This window comes from Malurus melanocephalus, unplaced genomic scaffold, assembly GCF_030028575.1.
Source record: "Malurus melanocephalus ecotype Western Australia unplaced genomic scaffold, MMel_1.1 scaffold_352, whole genome shotgun sequence".
NCBI lineage: Eukaryota > Metazoa > Chordata > Aves > Passeriformes > Maluridae > Malurus > Malurus melanocephalus.
In genome coordinates this window covers 104,595-124,843 of record NW_026623584.1, presented here as the reverse complement: position 1 = coordinate 124,843, position 20,249 = coordinate 104,595, and the positions used below count along the sequence as shown (strand labels likewise).

Here is a 20,249-nt window from a genome sequence, read left to right as displayed (position 1 = left end):
TGATTTCTTTCTTAGCTCTTCCTGCCCACATTTGGTCCATAAAACAGCTGAAAACCTCACAAAATATTTTCAACAGTGATGAGATTTCAGACTATCTAGACAGCTGTCCTCTAGGTTCTGTAGAAAAGATACCCCTAACTTCAGAAATCTGGAGTATAAAGAAACGAGAAGGAGAATTAGTATGTCTTAGGCAAATACAAATTCAAAGGAAAAGTTAAATGTGGATCATTTTAAATCTATTTAGGAGAGAACAGCTCTCCAACATCTAGCAATTTACACACAGCTACATTTAAGACTCCTGCAATAAGCATACCCTTATAACTATCCTAAGGAATTTAGCATAACACTTGTTTGACATACTCTTTGAAAATGTAAAAGTTAATAACATGAGCGTAATCATAAAAGGATGGACCCCAACATTTGTGAATGCTCTTTTGATGGAAACAAGGCTCATGTGATCGTGCAGTCCCTCAACAGCCCCCAATAACTTGCTCCTGATGACCAATCCAAAGCAGATTTGACAGTAGGCCATGGTTCATACAGCTCTTCCAAGCTGTCAACCTAACTGAAGGTTTTCGCTTGGAAAAAAAGGAGAAAAGTATTAAATTAGCATCCATACCAGAGAGGAAGCTGCAGTATAACTATTTTATTTGTTTTCCCAGGCAAGCTGGCCACCTAGAACAGAATTGGTGGGCAGACAGCAAACACAAGTTTTCCATCAGGTAGACATGGATGCTGTTGCCTTTATCCAGCCAGTACCAGGGAAAGGCCCAGAAGGTTTTATACATCAAAATAGCAGGGAAACAAATTAAATTAAGAACTTGTGCAAAGAAATTGTCGTTGTTACAGCAGTGAAAGCTTATAGAGGTTACAGAAAGAAACAGGATTATTGTAGTGGGGGAGACACTAGGTACAAGATTYGTTAATCCCCACCACCCACCCAGCTTCATTAGTTTTAAGAGTCAAGGAACCATTTGTTTATTTATTGTCATGTGTCACCACATACACACAGAGAATGCAATATACTGTGCAGTAACAGGGCCGGCCACTCCACAGTCATTGATACAGTTCAGGAAATTATGCCTCAGTACATGCTGTATTAACCTTTTCTGAAAATTACRGCATTCTCTGAAAGGGCATTTATGAGCTTAGTATAACTTCAGGGTATAAGCAGAATGTTTATGACTTGACAGCCTTCATCCACATTCACTTCATTTAACATAACAGCAACTTTCATTTACTAGTTTCCCTTCAGCAAAATTAGTTTAGGAAATCTGACTCTGCCACTCATCTAGAAACAGATTTTCCTCTTCAATTCCCAGAGAGGAACTGTATTTGCAAGCATCTTTATGTTAGAGTTAGCAAGACAAATAGGGCATTCACTTCAACACTGTCCATTAAAGTGGCATTTTGTTTTCTGGATTTTTTTTTTTTTTTCAAAACCATTCTTCATACAGAAAAAGTAGTTCATATCTCCACCTTCTCTTCTGTCAAAGTCAGTTCATGTTCTTTCCTAATAAAAAAGGTTCTTGACAAAGTAGACAAATGATGAGATCATCATCTTTCCCTGTCTCCCAAAGGAAAGAAGGCACAAGAATGCCTGTGAAACCCCAAAACCAAAGATGGAATAAAACATACTGTAAAACACTGAAAACTATCACAAAGATACACTGAGTCAATTGCATGAGGAATGCATATGGTCACAATTTTAATGGCACATGATACAGCATAACTAATAAGCTGAAGCAACCTGCCATGTGTTATCACTTTCTACTCTGCACATCTGGAAATGCAAATGTTGCAAAACAGGATATTATAGATCATTAAAAAAGAAAGAGAGAGAATATTCCAYATTCAAATTATTTTGTCTAAAAAGGCTTTGAGAAACTCTCAAGTACAGTCCTTAATGTACAATGCTGCACCGGAAATCTTTCTGGAGGAAAAGCAGTCTCTGAAAAAAAGTTATTTACAAAGGTCGACACAAAAATATACAGACAAATCATATGGGTTTTTGTTTTAAGTTGAAGAGCATTTTCAAATGTAAGGTATCATGATAAACACCTTAAAATCCTGGAGGACACCAGATTGGTTTTGACAGTACTGATGCTTCTTTGCAGTACTTTTTAAGGATTTTGCACTCTGGAAAGAAAACTCATCAAAAATGCAAAACCAAACCACTAACAGAAAAACCCCACAGATCACCTTCTCTCCTCACCAATTAATATATATACAAAACAAAACTGATTAGCAGGAAGTGGGTTAATAGTTATAATTTCTACATTCTAAAGCAAAGAACCTAATGAGATCTCCAGCAAGCAGAGAAAGCAATATCACCTAATGGAAAAACAACTGTATTTTAAATCCTTATGTAAACTTAAGAGGTGTAACTCAGATCTTTTGGAGAGATTCCAATTGTATAAGTACAAGTGAGGAATATCATTGTTAGGCTTCCTTCACTGGGTAAGTAAAGTAAATAATTCAGATACACTTGAAAATAAAGACTAGTCCTGCCAAAAATACCTTCAAGTCTCTTCTTGGAAGTCCTCGAGATATTTCATAAAAATCAAACAAATTCCACTAGATGGAAACAACCTAAACCATTCGGAAACTCCATGTCAAACGCAGAAACTCGAATATACGCACATCGCAAACTGGACAGCAAAACCTTTCAGAGAAACTGTCCTGCTTTTTCATTAGATAAAGGAGAGTAAAGTCTGTCATCTCATAAAATTACATTTCCTGACACAGGTTCTAGAATGCATAATCACAAATGAGACTACTGAGTCTTGATAATAAGGTATGACAGAGTCTACAGGTTGCATAGCTCTAAGGAAGAAACTARATTATAGAAAGAAGGCAATGGCTTTCCATCATGGTACAAATATTTCTCCAAATCCATTTTTAAAACACTTGAGAAAAAACTAATTAAAGAAGGGATGAGGACTGAGAGTGCAAATAACTTAGCAGATTGCAGGAATTCAAAAATTTGTTTGAAGGAAAAATGTAGGTACTAAGAAATCAGTGGCAAAACTTCTCTGCTTATGTTTAACATTTATTATGTCTAACACAAAGGAAATTTACTGATTGTATAAATCATTGCAGAAAGTGCATGAACCAAAGTGAAATCTCTAAGTCTTGCAGTTGACAAACTAAGAACAATTTTGAGTCTATCCTTAACAACAACATAAGCTTTCCACATAAGTTACCTTGCTCTATTTGACTGTCTTTTAATATTTTAGTCAAGGGTTTGAAAAGCGTTTCTTCTCCTTGCCTCAAAAACTGAGAGTTTTACTAAGGAAGCATTATAACTATTCACATAACATTAAACCAACATGGACAGGAACACTAATGTGCTTTGCTAGAAATTTACAGCAATTCTCAAAATTACRTTGTTTTGCTATGTTAACTATCTGCCTGCCCTTATTTCAAAGCAGAGGCCACCTACCATTTCAAAATGGTGCAGGAATACAACAAAATACTGTCACTACGTGGTACTCACCCTAACAGGAGGGCTCCGTGCTTGCACCCTTTGCTGCTGTCCAACTTGAGAGCTCTGCAGGTCCTTTGATCCACAATTAGCTACAGTGTTGATGGGAACCCTTAAAGCGTTGGTGCCAGCAGTCCCACCACCAGCGCCCGGTTTCCGAGGCCTCTGTTTGATGCCATCCAGTAGTCTCACAAGCAAAATATTACTAGGGAGTTCGTCAACACCGCAGTCCACTAAAGTCCTGCACTCTGGACATCGCAGCTCATTTCGAGAGCTAACAATGCCCAGCAGGCAGCGTTTACAAAACGTGTGTTGGCAAGGCAAGACTTTTGCAGAAGCATCAAGGCGTTCTAAACAAACAGGACACTCCAACAAATCCAGCAAAGCTGATTCATCCATTTTCCTTGTATTATTTAATGAAAAAACAAATCTTTGCAGAATTTGTGTGTTTTGAGCACTGCAAGGATATCATGTTACATCCATTCCTCTTCTGACCGTGCTCTAAAACTTTTTGAGGGAAAAAGGAATTATTAAGCTGGAAAAAGAGTCAACAAGACCATTTAATATGACAATGTTCATACAAAGAGCAAAATAAGAGAGGACTAGACTAAATCAGTAGATATTTTCAATAAATGAAGTATTAAAATAGCAACAGCAATCTATATTAATATATCCATTTATTTACAACATTTTAACAAATGCTAACAGCTAAAGTTTTAAAACTCAAGTCCCCATAAATTTCAGTCTAAGTGATTTTATTTTCTCAAATTATTCCAGAACAAAGACCTATGCCGAGTACAGCAATATAATAAAGCTTACTTTTCATAGTTCTTAATACATCAGTCTTTCTGAATATTTGAGATTAGCTTTTATCACAAAAGAAGATAGATGACAAAGGTAACTAAAACAGGGTCCCAAACCATAGAGCCTACACTAAGAGGGCATAGCAAGGGGAATTACATTTATGTCAACACTAAGCCAACAGTGAACTACATTTCTACCCTYTCTATGAAAAGTACTGCAGCACATTACACTGAACAGCCTTAAAAACAGGCTCCAGCTCATAAGGTTTTAAGCTTACCACAGACACTGACAAGAGGGTTCATTACAGTGCCGCCTTTAAGAAGCGCTTCAAAAACTATCGCGAAGTGATTTACAGCAGGAAGTGCTCCTGCCATATCGTTAGGACAACACGAGCTGCGTATGCAGCCACAGAGGCAGGGRCGAGCCTCCAGCCAGCTCCAGCCTATGCAGCGAAGGGCTGGGAAAAGGGAGGGAGGGAAAAAAACAAACACCACCAAAGAGCACCTCTAAAAAAAAACCCATTCTGCGAGAAGTCACACCAGGATGCTTCACGGGCAGAAAAAGGCTTGTTGAGCTCTGCAGTRCCCAGCGCCGGGCGAAGTTGAGCGCCTCCCCCCAGTCCCCGCAGCCGCCTGCGGGAGCGGTTCCCCCGGATCCCCCGGCTCTCGTCCCGCACCTACCTGTTCTCGGGCTCCGCGCCCGGACCGCCTCCCCATTCACTGCTTTATGCTCCCCCGCTCCCCGGGGGAACAGCGACCCGCAGGCGGGCGGACGCCACGCAGGGGTCCCTGCGGGGACACGGGGCGAGCGGGGACGGCTCCACGAGAGGCGGGGGCGGGCGGGGGACACGGCGCTGTCACCCCGCCCCAAGGCGCCGGGCAGAGGGAGGGAGGGGTCGGGCCCGCGGCCCCTCCGCCGCGCCGAGACGTCCCTCGGGGGCTCGGGGGTCTCCGGGGACCTCGAGTGCCGCCCCCTCCCCGTCCCTCCCCCGGCTCTCACCGTGTGGCCGCGCCGCCCCCGCTTTGTTCCCGTGAGGAGCCGCMGCCGCCGCTGGCCCCGCCGGTGCCTCTCCCGCCGCGGCAGCGCCGACACTCCCGTGCCCTCCCCGCCCCGCCGCGCAGGGGCCGCTGACGCGAGGGGCGGCACCGCCCCGCCCGGCACCGCCCCGCCGAGGGGCCGCGGGCAGGGAGCGAGGGCGGGCCCGGCGGGTCCCCAGCGGCAGCACCGCCCCTCGCGGGCGGGGACGGGGCGTGGGGCCGCCTCGTCCTCCCAGTCATCCGCACCTCGCTAGGTGCCGCGGGCGGTGGCTGAGGTGGTGGGAGAGCTCAGGCGGTTCCTGGGACAGAGGGAGCAGGCACTTCCTCCCGCCTTGTGCCTTGGGGCAGCTCGGGCAGGCACCTGGGGCTGCCKCCGGCTGCGTGGGGGCGGCGGCGAAGGAGGGAGAGGGAGTGAGCGAGGGAGGGTGGGTGGTCGCTCCTGGGGCTGCCCCCGCTCCCTGTCTGTGGTAAGTCATACCCGGAGCGCCGGCCTGCGGCTGCCAGGCCCTACAGAAGGAGGAGCCGAAGTGCCCGGAGCTCTCCGCCCAAGGAGACTCCTCATGCTGGGCGGGCTTGTGCAGGGTGACGGATCCTCGCCGAGCCTCCCCCGGCCGTGCGCCCGCATCTCCCAGCCGCGCCGGTGACACGCTGAGGCTGCGGCTTTTCCCGCTTCGGGGGTGCCCGGGAAGGTGGCGGGGGTGCCGTGTCACGTCCATCGCTGCCGTCGGCTGTGCTCTCTCGGGCCCTTGCAAAACGCGTGTTGCAGGGTCTAGTGAAGCGTGTCTGTGGGCATGATGAGTGCTAGACTTGGCAATGCTGCATTAACAGTTGGTCTCGCTGATCTCAGAGGTCTGTTCCAGTCTAATCGGTTCTATGATGGCACTGCTTAATTAAATAAATGATGCCAGCAAATTGGTGAGTGCCTCTCTTCACACACACCCACACCCACACACTGCCCCCACCCACACAACCACATACCTTTGTGCTCAGGACATGATGCACTTGCTTTTGAGGTAYTTTATGTGAAGTACTTCTCTACAAGACTGTGGGAATGAAGGAGGTAGTAAACCCTAAGCAACTTACAAATTACCATAAAACGAAAAGAAATTAAAGCCTTCTCTTTTAAAATCAGATGAGACACCTTGTCTATGGGTGGTGAAAAAGCTAGAGAAATGTGTTAGTTCCAGTTGTTCATCCTGTCAACTGCAACTCAGTTACGAAGCAATCCAAAAGCCTGTGTGTGGTTCTAGCTTTCAAGTTGACCCGAAGAAATAGCATGAAGCTATGTCAGGGGAGATTTAGGTTGGATATTGGGGAAAGTTTCTTCACCTTGAGGGTGGTTGGGCATTGGAGCAGGCTCCTCTTCCCTGTGATCCCAGCAGAAGCCTGTCTGAGTTCAAGAAACATTTGGAAAAGGCTCTCAGGCACATGATGTGATTTTTGGGGCTGTCCAGTGTGGTGGCAGAAGCTGGACTTAGTGATCTTTGTGTGTCTCTTCCAGTTCAGAATATTCTATAGTTTTAAGTTTGCTGTCATCTTACTGAAATCTATGTGTATATAAAAAGCTTTTTTTTTTCTTTTTTTTTTTTTTTTTTTTTTCTTGCATGGATTGTGTCAGTTTGGATATGCTGATAGAGTGACAGGCTTTTCTGTCTTGCTTTTTGGATATGCTAACTTGGTTGTTTCCAATGGTAATGATATTCTTTGATTATTAGGACTGTCAAGTAAGTGCTCACTCACACTGAATGCATTTCTAATATTTTATTTTATTTTTCAGTGATAATAGTGGAAATATTRAAACTTCTAAATATGTACAATTCATTAAGAAATAAGGTTTCCTCCCCCATGAATTCTGGAGTTTAGGAAAACTGATACAGATGGGCTTCTGTGCTTTCCAGGGAGTATTGTAACATAAATAGAAGGATATAAACATCTGATACGTAAGAATATCCCTATGTCTCATAGTATTCCTCTATCTTTCCATGTCGGTGCTGTTGCTACAGAAAGAAGGATAATCACTGGATTTGAAGCAGAGACTTGTTGAATCTAAAGAAGGTCTCATTTCACGACTGGATTTCACGTTTGGACCTAGCTTTTCCAAAAGATCTCATGGTAATAATTTGCCAGCCTTTCCAACATAGCTTTGTAAGCAAGACAATTACTGTTGTCTAAACTTAGTTTGCTGCCTAAAGAATTTAAAATACCTATTAAAACAGTAAAGGAATTTACAACACAAGGGGTGCACCAGGGAAGCAAGATGAAAGTTCAGGGAAGGAGGATAAAACGAYTACCCCTTTATCAGGCCTGTTCTTTGATAGTGTTTTGTGTAAAGTATGTAAAATACTAAATACATTGTGGAATACAAGCCAAAGCAGTAAATACTCTGAAGASTATCAGGTAAATATGTTACTTCCTGAGCAGTAGCTGTAGTTAATTTTCAAACAAATATGATCCATGTGAAAAACTATGGGTGCGTGTGCAGATGTATGCCACTGCCCTCTTACGCATGATGTGTTTGACTCAGAGAGGCTGGAACAGTCTGGTGCCAGGACTGAAAGGAACAGAATTGCTGTTACATTGAAGCATTTATTCTTTCTCACTTCCAGCCATAACAGGGAATTGCACACTTGGGACATTTTTACATGAGGAGGCCTCACTTCTTAAAACCATCCTGTCCTTATACAGAGTTTGTTAGTTCCATGTACAGCTTTTACTAAGTATGTGATGCAAAGAAGAGATTGCATAGGGCAGAAATCCATTAAAAACGACAGATTTGAAAGATGARGCCCTCCAGTTACTCAACCACCTGGATTTCAACAATTATAATGTCCATTAATGTTTTTCTGTATTTTACACATTGGTGTAAAGAATTGTGCTTCTGAAGTTGGATTTCAGGCACAACCTTTTTTTTTTTTTTTTTCTCAAACATATTTTGTTTCTCTTCATCTAGAAGCTTTTAAGTAAAGGAAGAAGCAAAGTGCCATAGGAAGACCAGCAAAAGACAATGTCAGTAGCAGAAAGAACTGGTAACACCTATTTCTTTCTTCTTTCTATGCTAGCATCATTGCTGCAATAAACCCTCTTTGGTCTCTAGACTCCTTTTCTTTTGACAATACCTTCTTTTTCCTGTTCAGACAAACCAACCTAAAGGCCTCTCCCCATGACTTCAGCCCACTCTGTCAACAGTCATACTTTCTATTTTAACTAAATATTACTGCAATAATTCCTGTTTCTAGCACATTTCTAAGCACCCTTAGTTTTTCCTCTGTCTATAAAATCTAAGACAGTCATATAGAAAAGGATCAGTAGAATAAATCCCATAAATACTAATGTAGTTTGTTTTTGCTTTGGTGTCCTAGTTTGTTGGTTTTTTTTGTTGTTGTTGTTGTTTTTTTGTTTTGGTTTGGTTTTTTTTTGTTTGTTTGTTTGTTTTTTTTTCCCCAGTTAGTACCAGCTTTAATTACCTAGCTTGGTTACTGTTGGCAATTCTTCTAGTTTGAGTTCTATACTGAGTTTTGTGCTGTCCTGACTGCACTTTCCAGGTTGTGAACTAGTTTTAACTATATCGATGACAAATGCACTTCTAAAGCTTTTGCATTCTGCCAGAAGGATTTCTGCTGTTTTGGTATGTGTGAGGAGTTGGGAGAAATGAGTTGTAAAACTAGAAGCCAAAAGGTACTGAAAGCACATCTTTATTCTGTGTTCTAGACATCTAACTTTCTTGAGTACAGTATTTGTGTACTCGTGTTGTAAACTGGTTCTCTCTGATAACATGAACCTGGGATCGTAACTTTGTACATTTGCAATAACATAATTTGAGTCACAGGGAGGAAATGGGCATAGGATAAGTGGCACTAAAGAATAAACATGTTGCAACTTCTCAGCGTTTGGGTGAGCTTTTTGTTACRAGACATTCCCACCAGGTTAGTCACAGGAAAACACTGGGATTATGGGTGTTTATGATCCCCATAGCCTAGCCGCAGCATTCATTGCTGTACCTCGTAGAAATGCAGTAAGGTGTTGGCTATGTAGTTGGTCAAGAACTTGATTTAAATGTTCGCTATGCTGATGGGAACGTAGTGCCTGCATCTCATTAACCAGCAAGTTTGAAATTGCCCTTACTACAAGTAAGGTTAAAGGAAAAACAAAGGAGAATGCTTGTTTAAAGAAATGAAGCTAGATTGACAGCTGTGAAGATTTTAGAAGAGGAGAAGAAATGTTGGAATCCATTCTTGGTAGGTTTATTCTGAAATCAAATTAACTTTTTCCTTCCTTGCATGCAGCTGGTAAGATACAGACCTGGTCTGTGAGGCTGCAGAGTTGGTACTAATGCTTCTTCGCCTCTCTAGAATTAGTACTGTCTCCACAGGGGAAATGCTGGTGTGGACAGAGCATACCAGATTATGAGTTCAGTCCTGCTCTAGGTATCTCCCAGCCCCATTAAGATCTGGTCTCCCAAAGATTTATAAGTGATTCAGGATGTAGTTTTAGAATTATTGACTGCCCAAGATGTTTTGGAATGCTTACATGCTGTTTTAATAGTTTGCTATATTGTTAGCAAATTGTAAGCTATTAAAAAGCTATTAGTATTTTCCCCACTTGCAAAGGCTATGTTCCTGTCACAGGGTAAAGCTCTTTCATATGAACAGTAAACCAATAATCATAAATATTTAAGTTAAATTATCATGTTACTCACTCTAGCCTGAGATTAGGCAGAACTGTGATAAACCACTTCCAGTGATAGTGAGCTGGAATGACTAAAGTCCAGTTTTATCTTTGAGGAACACTATGACAAGTGTTTGGAGCTTTGAACACCCAAATGTGTTGAAGCACACAGATGAGATGCATTGCAGAACCCAGACAATTCTTTTTAAATAAATAAAAACATTCTGGCGGATAATCAACATTCATCAAAGTTTATTTAGTGTTCATAACCACACCTCATTATCAAAGTATCTGAAAGCAGCTGAACATCTGGGGACTGCATACTTGGCACATCTATTATTTGAACAACAAAAAAAGCCCAGTTTTAGAAAGGAGGAGAGTCAGAGGCACTTGGAAAGAGAAAGGGGTTGTCAGTATTGGGAGATGTCTGTATCCATCATATCAGGTTTATAATTCCTGGATTCTGTCTTTTGTTATATTTGTATTTCTAGAAACACACTACAGCTTCACTCCCTAAAACCCTGTGAGAAGATAAAGCTAGTCAGTAAGTTTCATGTACAGGGAAAAACTCTTTGGTTTTTTATGTAGAGGGSTCCTTCTGTCAAATTAACCCTCCAAGAGCAAACACCCTTGGCCAAAGCCTTAGAAAAGTGGCAGAGTGGAAACTCAGAAATATTCACTATTTCACAAAGAATAAATCTTTACAACATATTAAGCATTCCCTTCAGTCTTTCTAGATGAGCAATTTTCACATCCACTCAGGCTCTACAACAGGTGATGTAAAGGATATTATTTCTCCATTGGGTAACTGCATGACAACATAATGAAAACTCAGAAATTTCTGCAGGTCTTAACAAACACCTTATCCAAAGTGTTTTCTTCTAAGACAAGTTACTGGAAATCATTTATAGAGGAGTAACTCTTAAAAATCATTGTGCTTTTGTGAAAGCTCAAGCATGAAAAATGTATGGCAATAATGTATATGTTGTGTGGTTTGTGTGTGTTTTATGATAAATCCTGCAGTTYCTCCTACTGTCCAAATCAGGAAATCTGTTGAAAAGCACCATAATCCCTTCACCTACATCTCCTCTGCTGAGAGAGTTGGTTTGGATTTTGTCCCAGAACAGTCTGTAGCTGTGTTACACTCAGACTTAGGAGCAGGGACTGGTAAGATGCTCCAGGATAAATATGTGACATTTTTCTATGTCACATGAATTCATGATTCATGGATTCATGAATTTCCATGAAATGCTTGTGTTTTTAGAGCAAAATCTACGAGAAGAATTTGCTAGCTTGTTTAAATCCCAAACTAAGCTATTTTAGAATTTTAAGGGCTGCAACAATTTGATAGTTTACAAAAAAAAAAAAATTGTCATGTTAGTTCTTAAAAGCATGCTCAGCTAGGGTTTCTTTTTTTTCAGAGAGATTTATTTCCTTAAAATAGCACTCTCCTACTAAAAGTGCCTGCTGGGCAGAGCTATGTGACAGGCAAGTAGGATTATCAGCATGTTTACTTTTCAAACATCTCTGCCACACTTGAACAGTTCTGCTGTGGTGTCATACATAAGTGATGAGATATGTTGTGTAAGAGTTTGTGTACTAGGTTATAAAAAAATTCAAATGTGTTACAGCATTTAAAGAGCACTAACATTTTAATTCCAAATTAGTCAAAGCAGTACCATTATAGCAAGGGAAAGCATTTTCTTTGACTGTAGTAGMAATTTTTGGAGTGTACCCTCAGCTCCAAGGAAATTTGCAGCCCCATGAGCACAAATTAGGCCTCTTGGTTGTCTGAAAGGTGCTCAAGCTCCTTCACAGCTTTGGTTCTCTGCATTTTCAAGTACACTTATGAAAGGATGTAGGCAGAAGCTTGAATGTGGTCAGTGTACCATCCATGTACCATGCTTTTGTCCATGATATCTTGGAAACAAAAAGCAATAATTTATGATGTAGCTTGACTCAGAAGGGAAGTTATTAATTACATTGAGATGAAAGTTAGGGAATAAAGGGACAAGTTTCCCACTGATTTTTTGCAGAATCACTATCATTCTGCTRTCACAGTTCTTTACAGAGGAATGTAGAAAAAAACGGTCCCCAAATTATCTTTCTTCAAAATAAGATTAAAGAAGTGAGATAAATTTATGGAGTATTCATAGCACTACTTTGGATTTCTTCTATAAAGCTTGAGACTTGGCTTCTTAGTCAATAAAGACATTGAGACACAAAATTAATTTTCTGAGGCTGCTAATGCTACAAGGCTATATAATCACTCTAGGATTGCCAAATATCTCTCCTTTTTTTTTTTTTTTTTTTTTTTTTTTTTTAGATTTGTGTCACTTTCACTCCCACACATCTGGCAAGAGAACTCTGCACTGGCTTAGTTGAAAAACCTTATCTCATAGATCACTACTAGCAATAAATTCCAGCCTTTGTGCTTACTTATATTGTCCTACAGCCTGAAGTCACTGATTTWGTGGAACTAGGAATGTGGGCTGTAAAATATTTATTCACTAGCATGCCCCCACCACCAAAAAAAAACCCCAACCCCTAAGAAACCATGCCATGCCTCAAAACCAAGCCTCAAGCTCTTCCATTGTGAAGTCAGCTTTGAAAATGTAAATCACATGAAACTGGCTCTCAGAGCCAAAGAAAACAGGCAGCTGGATTCCATCCCCCAGCTAAGAATCAGCCCTTAAATACCTCTTAAATAGACACTTTATATGAGCTATAGTCAAACTCATTTTCAAGTAATGTTTTCCCATGTGTCCCAGAAAATGCGAACAGCAACTCTGTGTGGGGATGGGCTGGGGCACTGACAATGGGTTAGTGTGCCAAAAACCTGCAAACTGCTAATGCACTTTTGCCACAATTCTTCTTTAAGGTCACACCTGTGCTAAAACACTGATGTATTTTTAATCCATGTCATAGTCTATAGCTAAGGCAGCTGTGCACTAAAGAACTGTCAGCAAATGGCCTGTGCTAGGTCTTTTCCTGCATGCTAGTTCACATTGGTGAGCATTTTTTTTCTACTATTGTCTTGTGGAAACATTCTTATTTTTTGGGATTTATTCTGCCGATCCTTTTCTATATGAGTGACATGGGGATCATGAAGGCAGTGTTACCTCATACATGGAAGACTTTGCAACTGGTGGCAAAAAAGACTGGAAAGACAAGAGAAGGTAAGACAAACGAGATAAGGACTGGAACAGATTCATTTATCTCTTCAGGATAAATTAAATAATATGCTGGGGAGGAAGCAAAGGAACAATTCCTAGTACCAAACCACAGATCTCCAGTTTAGTGACCTGTCTCCGGATCAATGTTATTTTAGCAAATGTATTCTCTGGATGTGGGGGGAAATGCATGAGGTGCAAGATGTTCTCGTATSTCTCCATTCCTCATGATCAGATTTCAGAAGAAAAATTGGCAACTAGCATATAATAAATCCAGAATATTTTCCAAGAGTCACAACAATCATTCTTGAGTAGTTTATCCCAGCAAAAGCACAACAGAATAACCAATCAGATTATAATGAATGCAAAATGCCTTCCCTTTGTTTTCACAGGACATATTAATGTTTTGACTCTAGGTAGTGTTGCACAACATGAAACATAGTAGTTTTAACCAAGATACCAGCACAAACCAGGAACAAGCTGTAACTTAATTTTTTAGCATTTTTATTTTCAGTTTTCCAAATGACTATTAGTATGGAAGTGATTTTTAATCAGTCCTGATGCACATTCATGTATCCAGCCATCAAAACTGAGGGTAGTGTGTTATAGCTTCTGTGGGAATCTCAGCTCACGTGCATTGACTTTAGGAGGATTAAGTCAGAAACAATACAATTTTAATGCCATTTTTTTGTATTTACTTGGCAAATACTCTTGTCAATTTAAAGTTTCCCATGGGAGGTGTCAAGAGGTCACTGAAATTTTCCTGGGCAAGGGAGGGAAAGTGGTTGAAACCGTGGCCCCCTGCTGCTTCCTTCAGCATTTTTCTTCATGTCATTAGTGCTGTACATGGCACTTTCCCCCCAGCTTCCATTAGAAGAGGGAATGAGCAAATGTAAAAATGTTAGTGAGAAATGGAGGCAAGAAACATAGAAAAGGCTTCCCTGCTGTTTTATTTGGCTACTTCTAGGCCTCAGCAACAGCAAACTTAGCCACAGAAAATGAGTATAGAATATATTGTTGAGTATGCAGAAAAACTCCCAGATGCTTTCAGTGCATTTTTTCCCCCAGTTCATTCTATTATTCCACACAGTCTTCTGGCCAACGATCACAAAGCCTTCTGACTTCTCTGTAATCCTGTGGCAAGAAAATACAGCTCCCTAAGGCTGCACAAGCATCAGGAGTTGGATTTCCAGAAATGAGGTACCTGCAATTTCCATGACCACCAATGTAACTGTGAGTAGCTTATTCTTCAGATACCATGAAGAGAGGAGTGTGGAATGGAGGGATAGGGGACACCCCTCACAGGCTTGCCAGTCTTCTGAATTTCAGCTGAAAATACCTGAGTTGAGGTATCATAGGTAGCTTTGTTGAAACTAATGACTGCAGGAAGTGACCTGACCTGTGTCATACTATGGATTAATGTGATCCCTCTAACAAGCCCCCATGGTTTATTGTGAAATAAGCCAGTCAATTGCACAATTAATAAATTATTTCAATTATACATTTCTCACATTTTTAACTGCTGTAAGGCAGAATAAAACATCTGTGGGGAATTTTGCCAGCAAGTGAAAACAAAAATAGTGCTAAGTAAATACATTACAATTTGATTAATGCAAGATAAACATAGGCTACACAGTTTTTGCTCCTCAGCAGGCCTATTTCACATGGTATGTTCATACATAAATTTCTCTTACTAACACTGCACAAGCAGTCTGGCACCATCCTTGACAGATGAGCTTTAGGAACTGTTACAAAGTGGTTTAAGTTATAGCTCCATCTGTTATATCCCATCCTTCTGATGGAGATTGTGTTCACTGTGTCAGAATAAGCAGAATGGAAGATGTGTTCATATCCTCACCAACTGCAGCTCAGAGTCTGGTGCCTTGGCTCACACCCATCTTCTCAGCAGCTTAATCAATGATGCTCTGCTTCGTGCCCAAGCATGAGGGTGGGCGAACRTTTCCTTCTGCTGGTCCTGATAATCATCAGCAGAGGGAAAGAACAGACTGTGGTGAGAAGGAGAAGCTTAACAAATCACAATGGGATCTGACTCAAGCTTGCTTCAATTTTACTGGGAGGAATGAGGCTTTATGACTGTGCTCTCTCATACTAGACTGTTGTACGTACAGCTAGATACTGGGGGTTGTGGTGGAAAGTCTGCCCATTATAGATCTGAGGAAAGGAGTTACTACAGTATCACTACATGGTTAACAAAGGTTGTGGGCCAGGACTGACCTGTGCTTCCTTTCCCAGCTGGCAATGTTTACCCTCATGGTCTGTGGAGCCAGAATTTGCTGAAGTTTCTGGACAAACAGGATTGTCCAGTGTAGAGAAAGCAATAGCAGTCATCTGAGGAAAAGTAACAAAGCAGTGAATTAAGTGAATACATGAGTTAAGTTACTCAAGGCACCGTGATCATTAACTGATATACTAAAGTCCACTGTGGAACTGCAGTCAGGCTTTTCCACAGCTGGGGAAAAAAGTGCTGTATTACTAAGCTAAAAATCACATCAGGGATGTTTTACTGCTGTTGAAATAATTCTTGTATATGTTTGCTAATAATAAACACAAATCTACTAAATAAGGCTTTAAAACTGTTGAGTATAATAAAATATATACTCATATTTCTTAGAATTAAAGGACATAAAAGTATGTCCAATGTTATGTCCAAATATACTCTATTGAGAAGCTTAATTTTCATCAATTTAATCTTTTAGGTTCCTCTTACAATGTTTGAAGAAAAGGGTTAAAATACTCTAAACTGCTATGTAGGCTATTAAAATTAACATCAGTGGGAAAGGATCGATTAAATGTGCTAGAGTATTGGCAAATTAGATGCATTTTATTTCTATCTTTCAGACATCTTTATCAATTGTTACAGATTTTCAGAATAAATGTGGTTGGAAAAAACCTCTTGAGATCATTGGGTCCAACCTTTGACTGAATATAGCCATGTCAGCTAGAGCATTGCACTAAGTGCTATGTGCAGTCTCAAACACTTCCATACAAAGGAAGAAACAAAGTTTAGAGGAARTACAACAGCTACAGCAGTTTATAAAAAGTAGGTTTAAGGAGGGCTTATGTTGGTAGAGCTCCACAACAGACAGAGTTCTAGCTCATCATCAGTGGCACCTAAGGTTTTCTGTCCTTTCTGTACGTCCATTAAATCAATCACTTCAGCAAAAGGCTACATACCTTTGTTTTGCAAAACTTCTCAGACAACATTCAGAATATCCTAGCAGCAATAAAACAAACAACGACAACATTTGACTGCTGATGAGGAAGCCAGTAGGAGGAAAGTATGGCATCCCTGAAGTATGGCTTGAGATTTAAAAAGTTTTAAGAGAGATAGCACCACTGTATTTTAGCCTAAAAATTGAATTTAGGCAAGTTGTATTCTATATCAAGGATACAGCCAAAATGCATACTTCATCCCTTCCTCTAGAGGAGACCTTACTGTCAGGACTGTGTGCAGGATACAGCAAAAATTAGGGTATGTCAAAGACTTGATTGGTTCTTTTATCCTCAGAGTATGTTTGCATCAGCTCGAGCCACAGTCCTAATTAAATCTGAACTGTACTTTTTTTCTGGCTGACTACAGTCCCTAAGGGAACATCCATCAGCCACGCAGAAGTGAATCACACACACCCCAGCCTCACACTTGATACAGTCAATCTCAGGGACGACTTGCAAAAGAAACATCACAGCCATCCTGAAAATCCTACTTCACTGGAGTCTTCCCATTGTGCAACCCACCCATGGCTTTGGCTTGTGTTGTGCAGCTCGTGAGAAAAAACTCTCCAAGTCTTTGTCTCTGCAAGTTCTCTAAACTGTACTGTTAAAAAGAGATTAAATGGAATTGGCTAAACCCTATCCTGGTTTGGAAATGTCTTGGAAATAAAATCTGAAAGAGTGCACCAAATCAGAGATGCTCAAGGCAAGCAATTTAGGAGCAGCAACTGAACTCATAAATATATGTATGTCTCACAAGTAACTGCAAATTAATACAACTTTGTGGAAGCAGCTCAATTAAGGCTTTAGTTGATGAAGAAGTGTTTTTAAGACTCTTGCAAGGCCAACCATTCTGAGTTCTACAATTTGAATTGATGAACTCATCAGCTCAGCTGGAAAACATCAACTTGGAAATGCATTTGAAGCAAATTGCATTAACACACAAATTTAATTTAAAGGAAGCTCTTTATGGGTTTTAAAACTACTACTTAAACTCTATAAATTGCTCCATGTAAACTGCTATGACAAAAATGGCAAAGAAATGCTTTAGGAATGGTAACCACTAATTTATATTTTATGCTAAATTTGAGTCTACATGGTTCATGAATGAACAAATGGTAAAATAAGATTTCAGAAAGCACACAGTTATTTGAAGAGAAGAACATTTAAAAGGATAGAAAAGTTAAATTTATATATATATCCTTGGTTTATCACAGCTAATAAAATCCTGTAGAGCATAGCTTTATTTGAGCTTTGATGTGKTGCTTTTAGCAGTCACAGAAGTTAAGTCAGTAATTTAGTCAGGGGCATGCTCTACCCCAGCCTCTGGGGCAGAGGGGAAGACTACACAGAGCCCAACCATATATTTCAGCTAGAAGTGTTGTATTTTATTTAAATTTGCATCTAGTAATTTGGGGAAACTGGGCATACCACGCCATAAAGCTACTAGAGAGCATCCAAAGGTGGGCTACAAAGATGGAGAAAAGCCTTGAGGGGAGGTCTTATGAGTAGCAGCTGAGGTCACCTGGTCTGCTCAGCCTGGAGAAGAGGAGACTGAGGGGAGACCTCACTGCAGTTACAGCTTCCTCATGAGAGGAGCAGAGGGGCAGGCACTGATCTCATGTCTGTGGTGACCAGAGACAGGACCCGAGGGAATAGCCTGAAGTTGTGTTGGGGAGGTTTAAGTTGGATATTAGAAAAATGTTCTTCCCCTAGAGGGTGGCTGGGCACAGGAGCAGGCTCTCCAGGGAAGTGGTCACAGAGAGCAGAGTTCAAGGAGTGTTTGGACAATACTCTCAGGCATATGGTCCAGGGCAGGAAGTGGAATCTATGATCCTTGTGCGTCCCTTCCAGCTCAGAATATTCTATGATTCCATGGTCATCCTATCCTCCAGGAAAAGAATGTAAAGATTTCATGACTGCTATAAGCTAAGAAACTCTGCTCTATCCAAAGGCTCATTACCCAGTTGAGTATATGTATTTCTCTTATTTCTTTTTGGTAAATTAATTGAGAATAATCATAATTGAGCATTTTGTAAAAAAAAAAAAAAAAAAAAAAAAAAAAAAAAAAAAAAAAAAAAAAAAAAAAAAAAAAAAAAAGAAAGAAAAGTATTTATGGGTACTTTCAGAACACGGTCTTGTACAAGGAAATACCCATGAATTGCAGGGCCTTACGAATTCCTATTCCGGCTCAGCCTCGCCGCTTCTCGCCTGCAGGCCCCCCCAGCCACAGGCATTTGCACCTTTCCAGCCGCGGCGGAACCCGCACGGGGCACGGACACCTCGCCCGCCCGCACGCTGCCACCTGGTGGCTGCAGGGGCGGCACAAGAGCTGGCACAGCATCCTCAGCCCTGCCTTCCAAAGCATTTGGGCCAAGTTTTAAAGCTTTACAACGACGAGGAGAGTGGAGAATGCATTTGAGTAAGCATACAGCATTTATGCTCAAGTGAGAGCAAGAGAGACACAGAAGCAGTAAAAGTTGAAGGAAGTATTATTGATATATAATGCAGCTTTTCAAGAGCACTAACCCTTACCTGGAATGTGGTGCACTAGAACTTGATTTCAATCATTCACTTACCAGACCACAGAAAAATCTGTACTCTGCTTTGGTTTACGTTATCCAACCAGCTAACATATTTTTCTGATGTTCCTTGTGGTGGTAACTTCAAACTGATATCAGAGCAAACTTCAAACTCTGATATCAGAGCAAATTCAAGAGAAAAGCCTCTTCACACTCTGTTCTTCAAAAAAGATTTTAGGCTTCAATGCTCTGGGTAGAGTGTTGTACCTCTTCAGCTCAAACCACCTCGTTGCTGGAGGCCTTACTACTTTCTGCTGAAGGTTTTTTGTTTGGTTGCTTGCTTGTTTTAAAGATTACAACTTTAAAACTTACAGGTGGCTTCGAGGGTCAAAAAGCAAGCCTGAGGACAGAGACATCAGTGCTAAATAGTTCAGAGTATGTTTTATGCCAGAAATACCATTCCATATCTCAATTTGCAACTACAATAGCAACAAAAAATTCTTCAAGGTGAATATAATATGCATACAAGCCAAATGTTCAACTAATTTCAATAAATTACATATAAGCCAATTAATTATCTTGAAGCCACACTGTCCCTGATGCCATTATACCATGCATTAAATATGGATTTAACATTTCAGATGAAAGTATTTCTTTAGCAGACAACCTTATTTATGTGTCAATTTTAAGTTAGCTTTTGAGGGATTTCAAGGATATTCAGTCTTGGGTGGCAGGTTTGAAGATTATTCTTGAAAAGCTGTCCACAATCTACATGTGTTTTTCAAATTATTAATTGGTAAAAAGCTCTGTTTGTAGATCTTGAAGTCTGCAGATTATGTCCATTTTTCTTACCTGAAACAAGCCAGGACACTGCATAAGAAATGAAGAATATCAATAATGACACAATTTCAATTTTAAAAAAGTTAACAGGGCCCAATCCTTAACTTCAGTAAGACTGCATCACCTAAAGAGGATTCAAAACCATGGAGCACAGAATATATCAGATGTCTGATTTTCTTGTTTCCATACAGTTATTCTATATTATTTTAAATCAAAAGGTTTTGAGTTTTCCCTTCCTCCAAAAGGTGGACAAGGCATGATTTGAAAAATCAAACCCGAAAAAGGAAAGTAATTCAGATTCATTCTTTAATAAAGCCTTCAGGGTGCATTTGCTAAATGTCATGGATGACGTAGATCATGAGGATCACGTCTCTGAATAGATTGTGCAGCAGTGAAAAGTGGAATGGAAGAGAAGCCTGGTGAAAAGTTTATTGTGGGAAGTTAAGAAAAAAGAAATAAAGAAGAAAATGGAATGAGAAGAGAAGCTGCA

The 20,249-nt window shown here is 40.6% G+C and overlaps 1 protein-coding gene and 1 long non-coding RNA gene across 3 annotated transcripts in view; one reads left to right on the top strand and one right to left on the bottom strand.

The window, feature by feature from the left end:
- The window catches only part of SH3RF1 (SH3 domain containing ring finger 1), an 86,085-nt gene extending 80,690 nt beyond the window's left edge, over positions 1-5,395 (bottom strand). Inside the window, exons 1-2 of one of the 2 annotated variants that reach the window (XM_057378297.1) lie at positions 4,972-5,395; positions 3,500-3,994 (exon numbers count right to left, since the gene is read on the bottom strand). In XM_057378297.1, coding sequence (XP_057234280.1) covers positions 3,500-3,886 — 387 coding nt within the window. In that variant the 5' untranslated portion in view covers positions 3,887-3,994; positions 4,972-5,395. The remainder of the gene's footprint in view (positions 1-3,499; positions 3,995-4,971) is intronic. The other variant, XM_057378298.1, reaches the window with a different exon arrangement.
- A 3,937-nt stretch (positions 5,396-9,332) lies between these two features.
- LOC130580653 (uncharacterized) lies at positions 9,333-20,003 on the top strand. The gene is made up of 3 exons (XR_008966142.1): positions 9,333-9,563; positions 14,257-14,399; positions 16,768-20,003. It is a non-coding gene; the product is annotated as an uncharacterized LOC130580653 (long non-coding RNA).
- Positions 20,004-20,249: the final 246 nt, after the last annotated feature.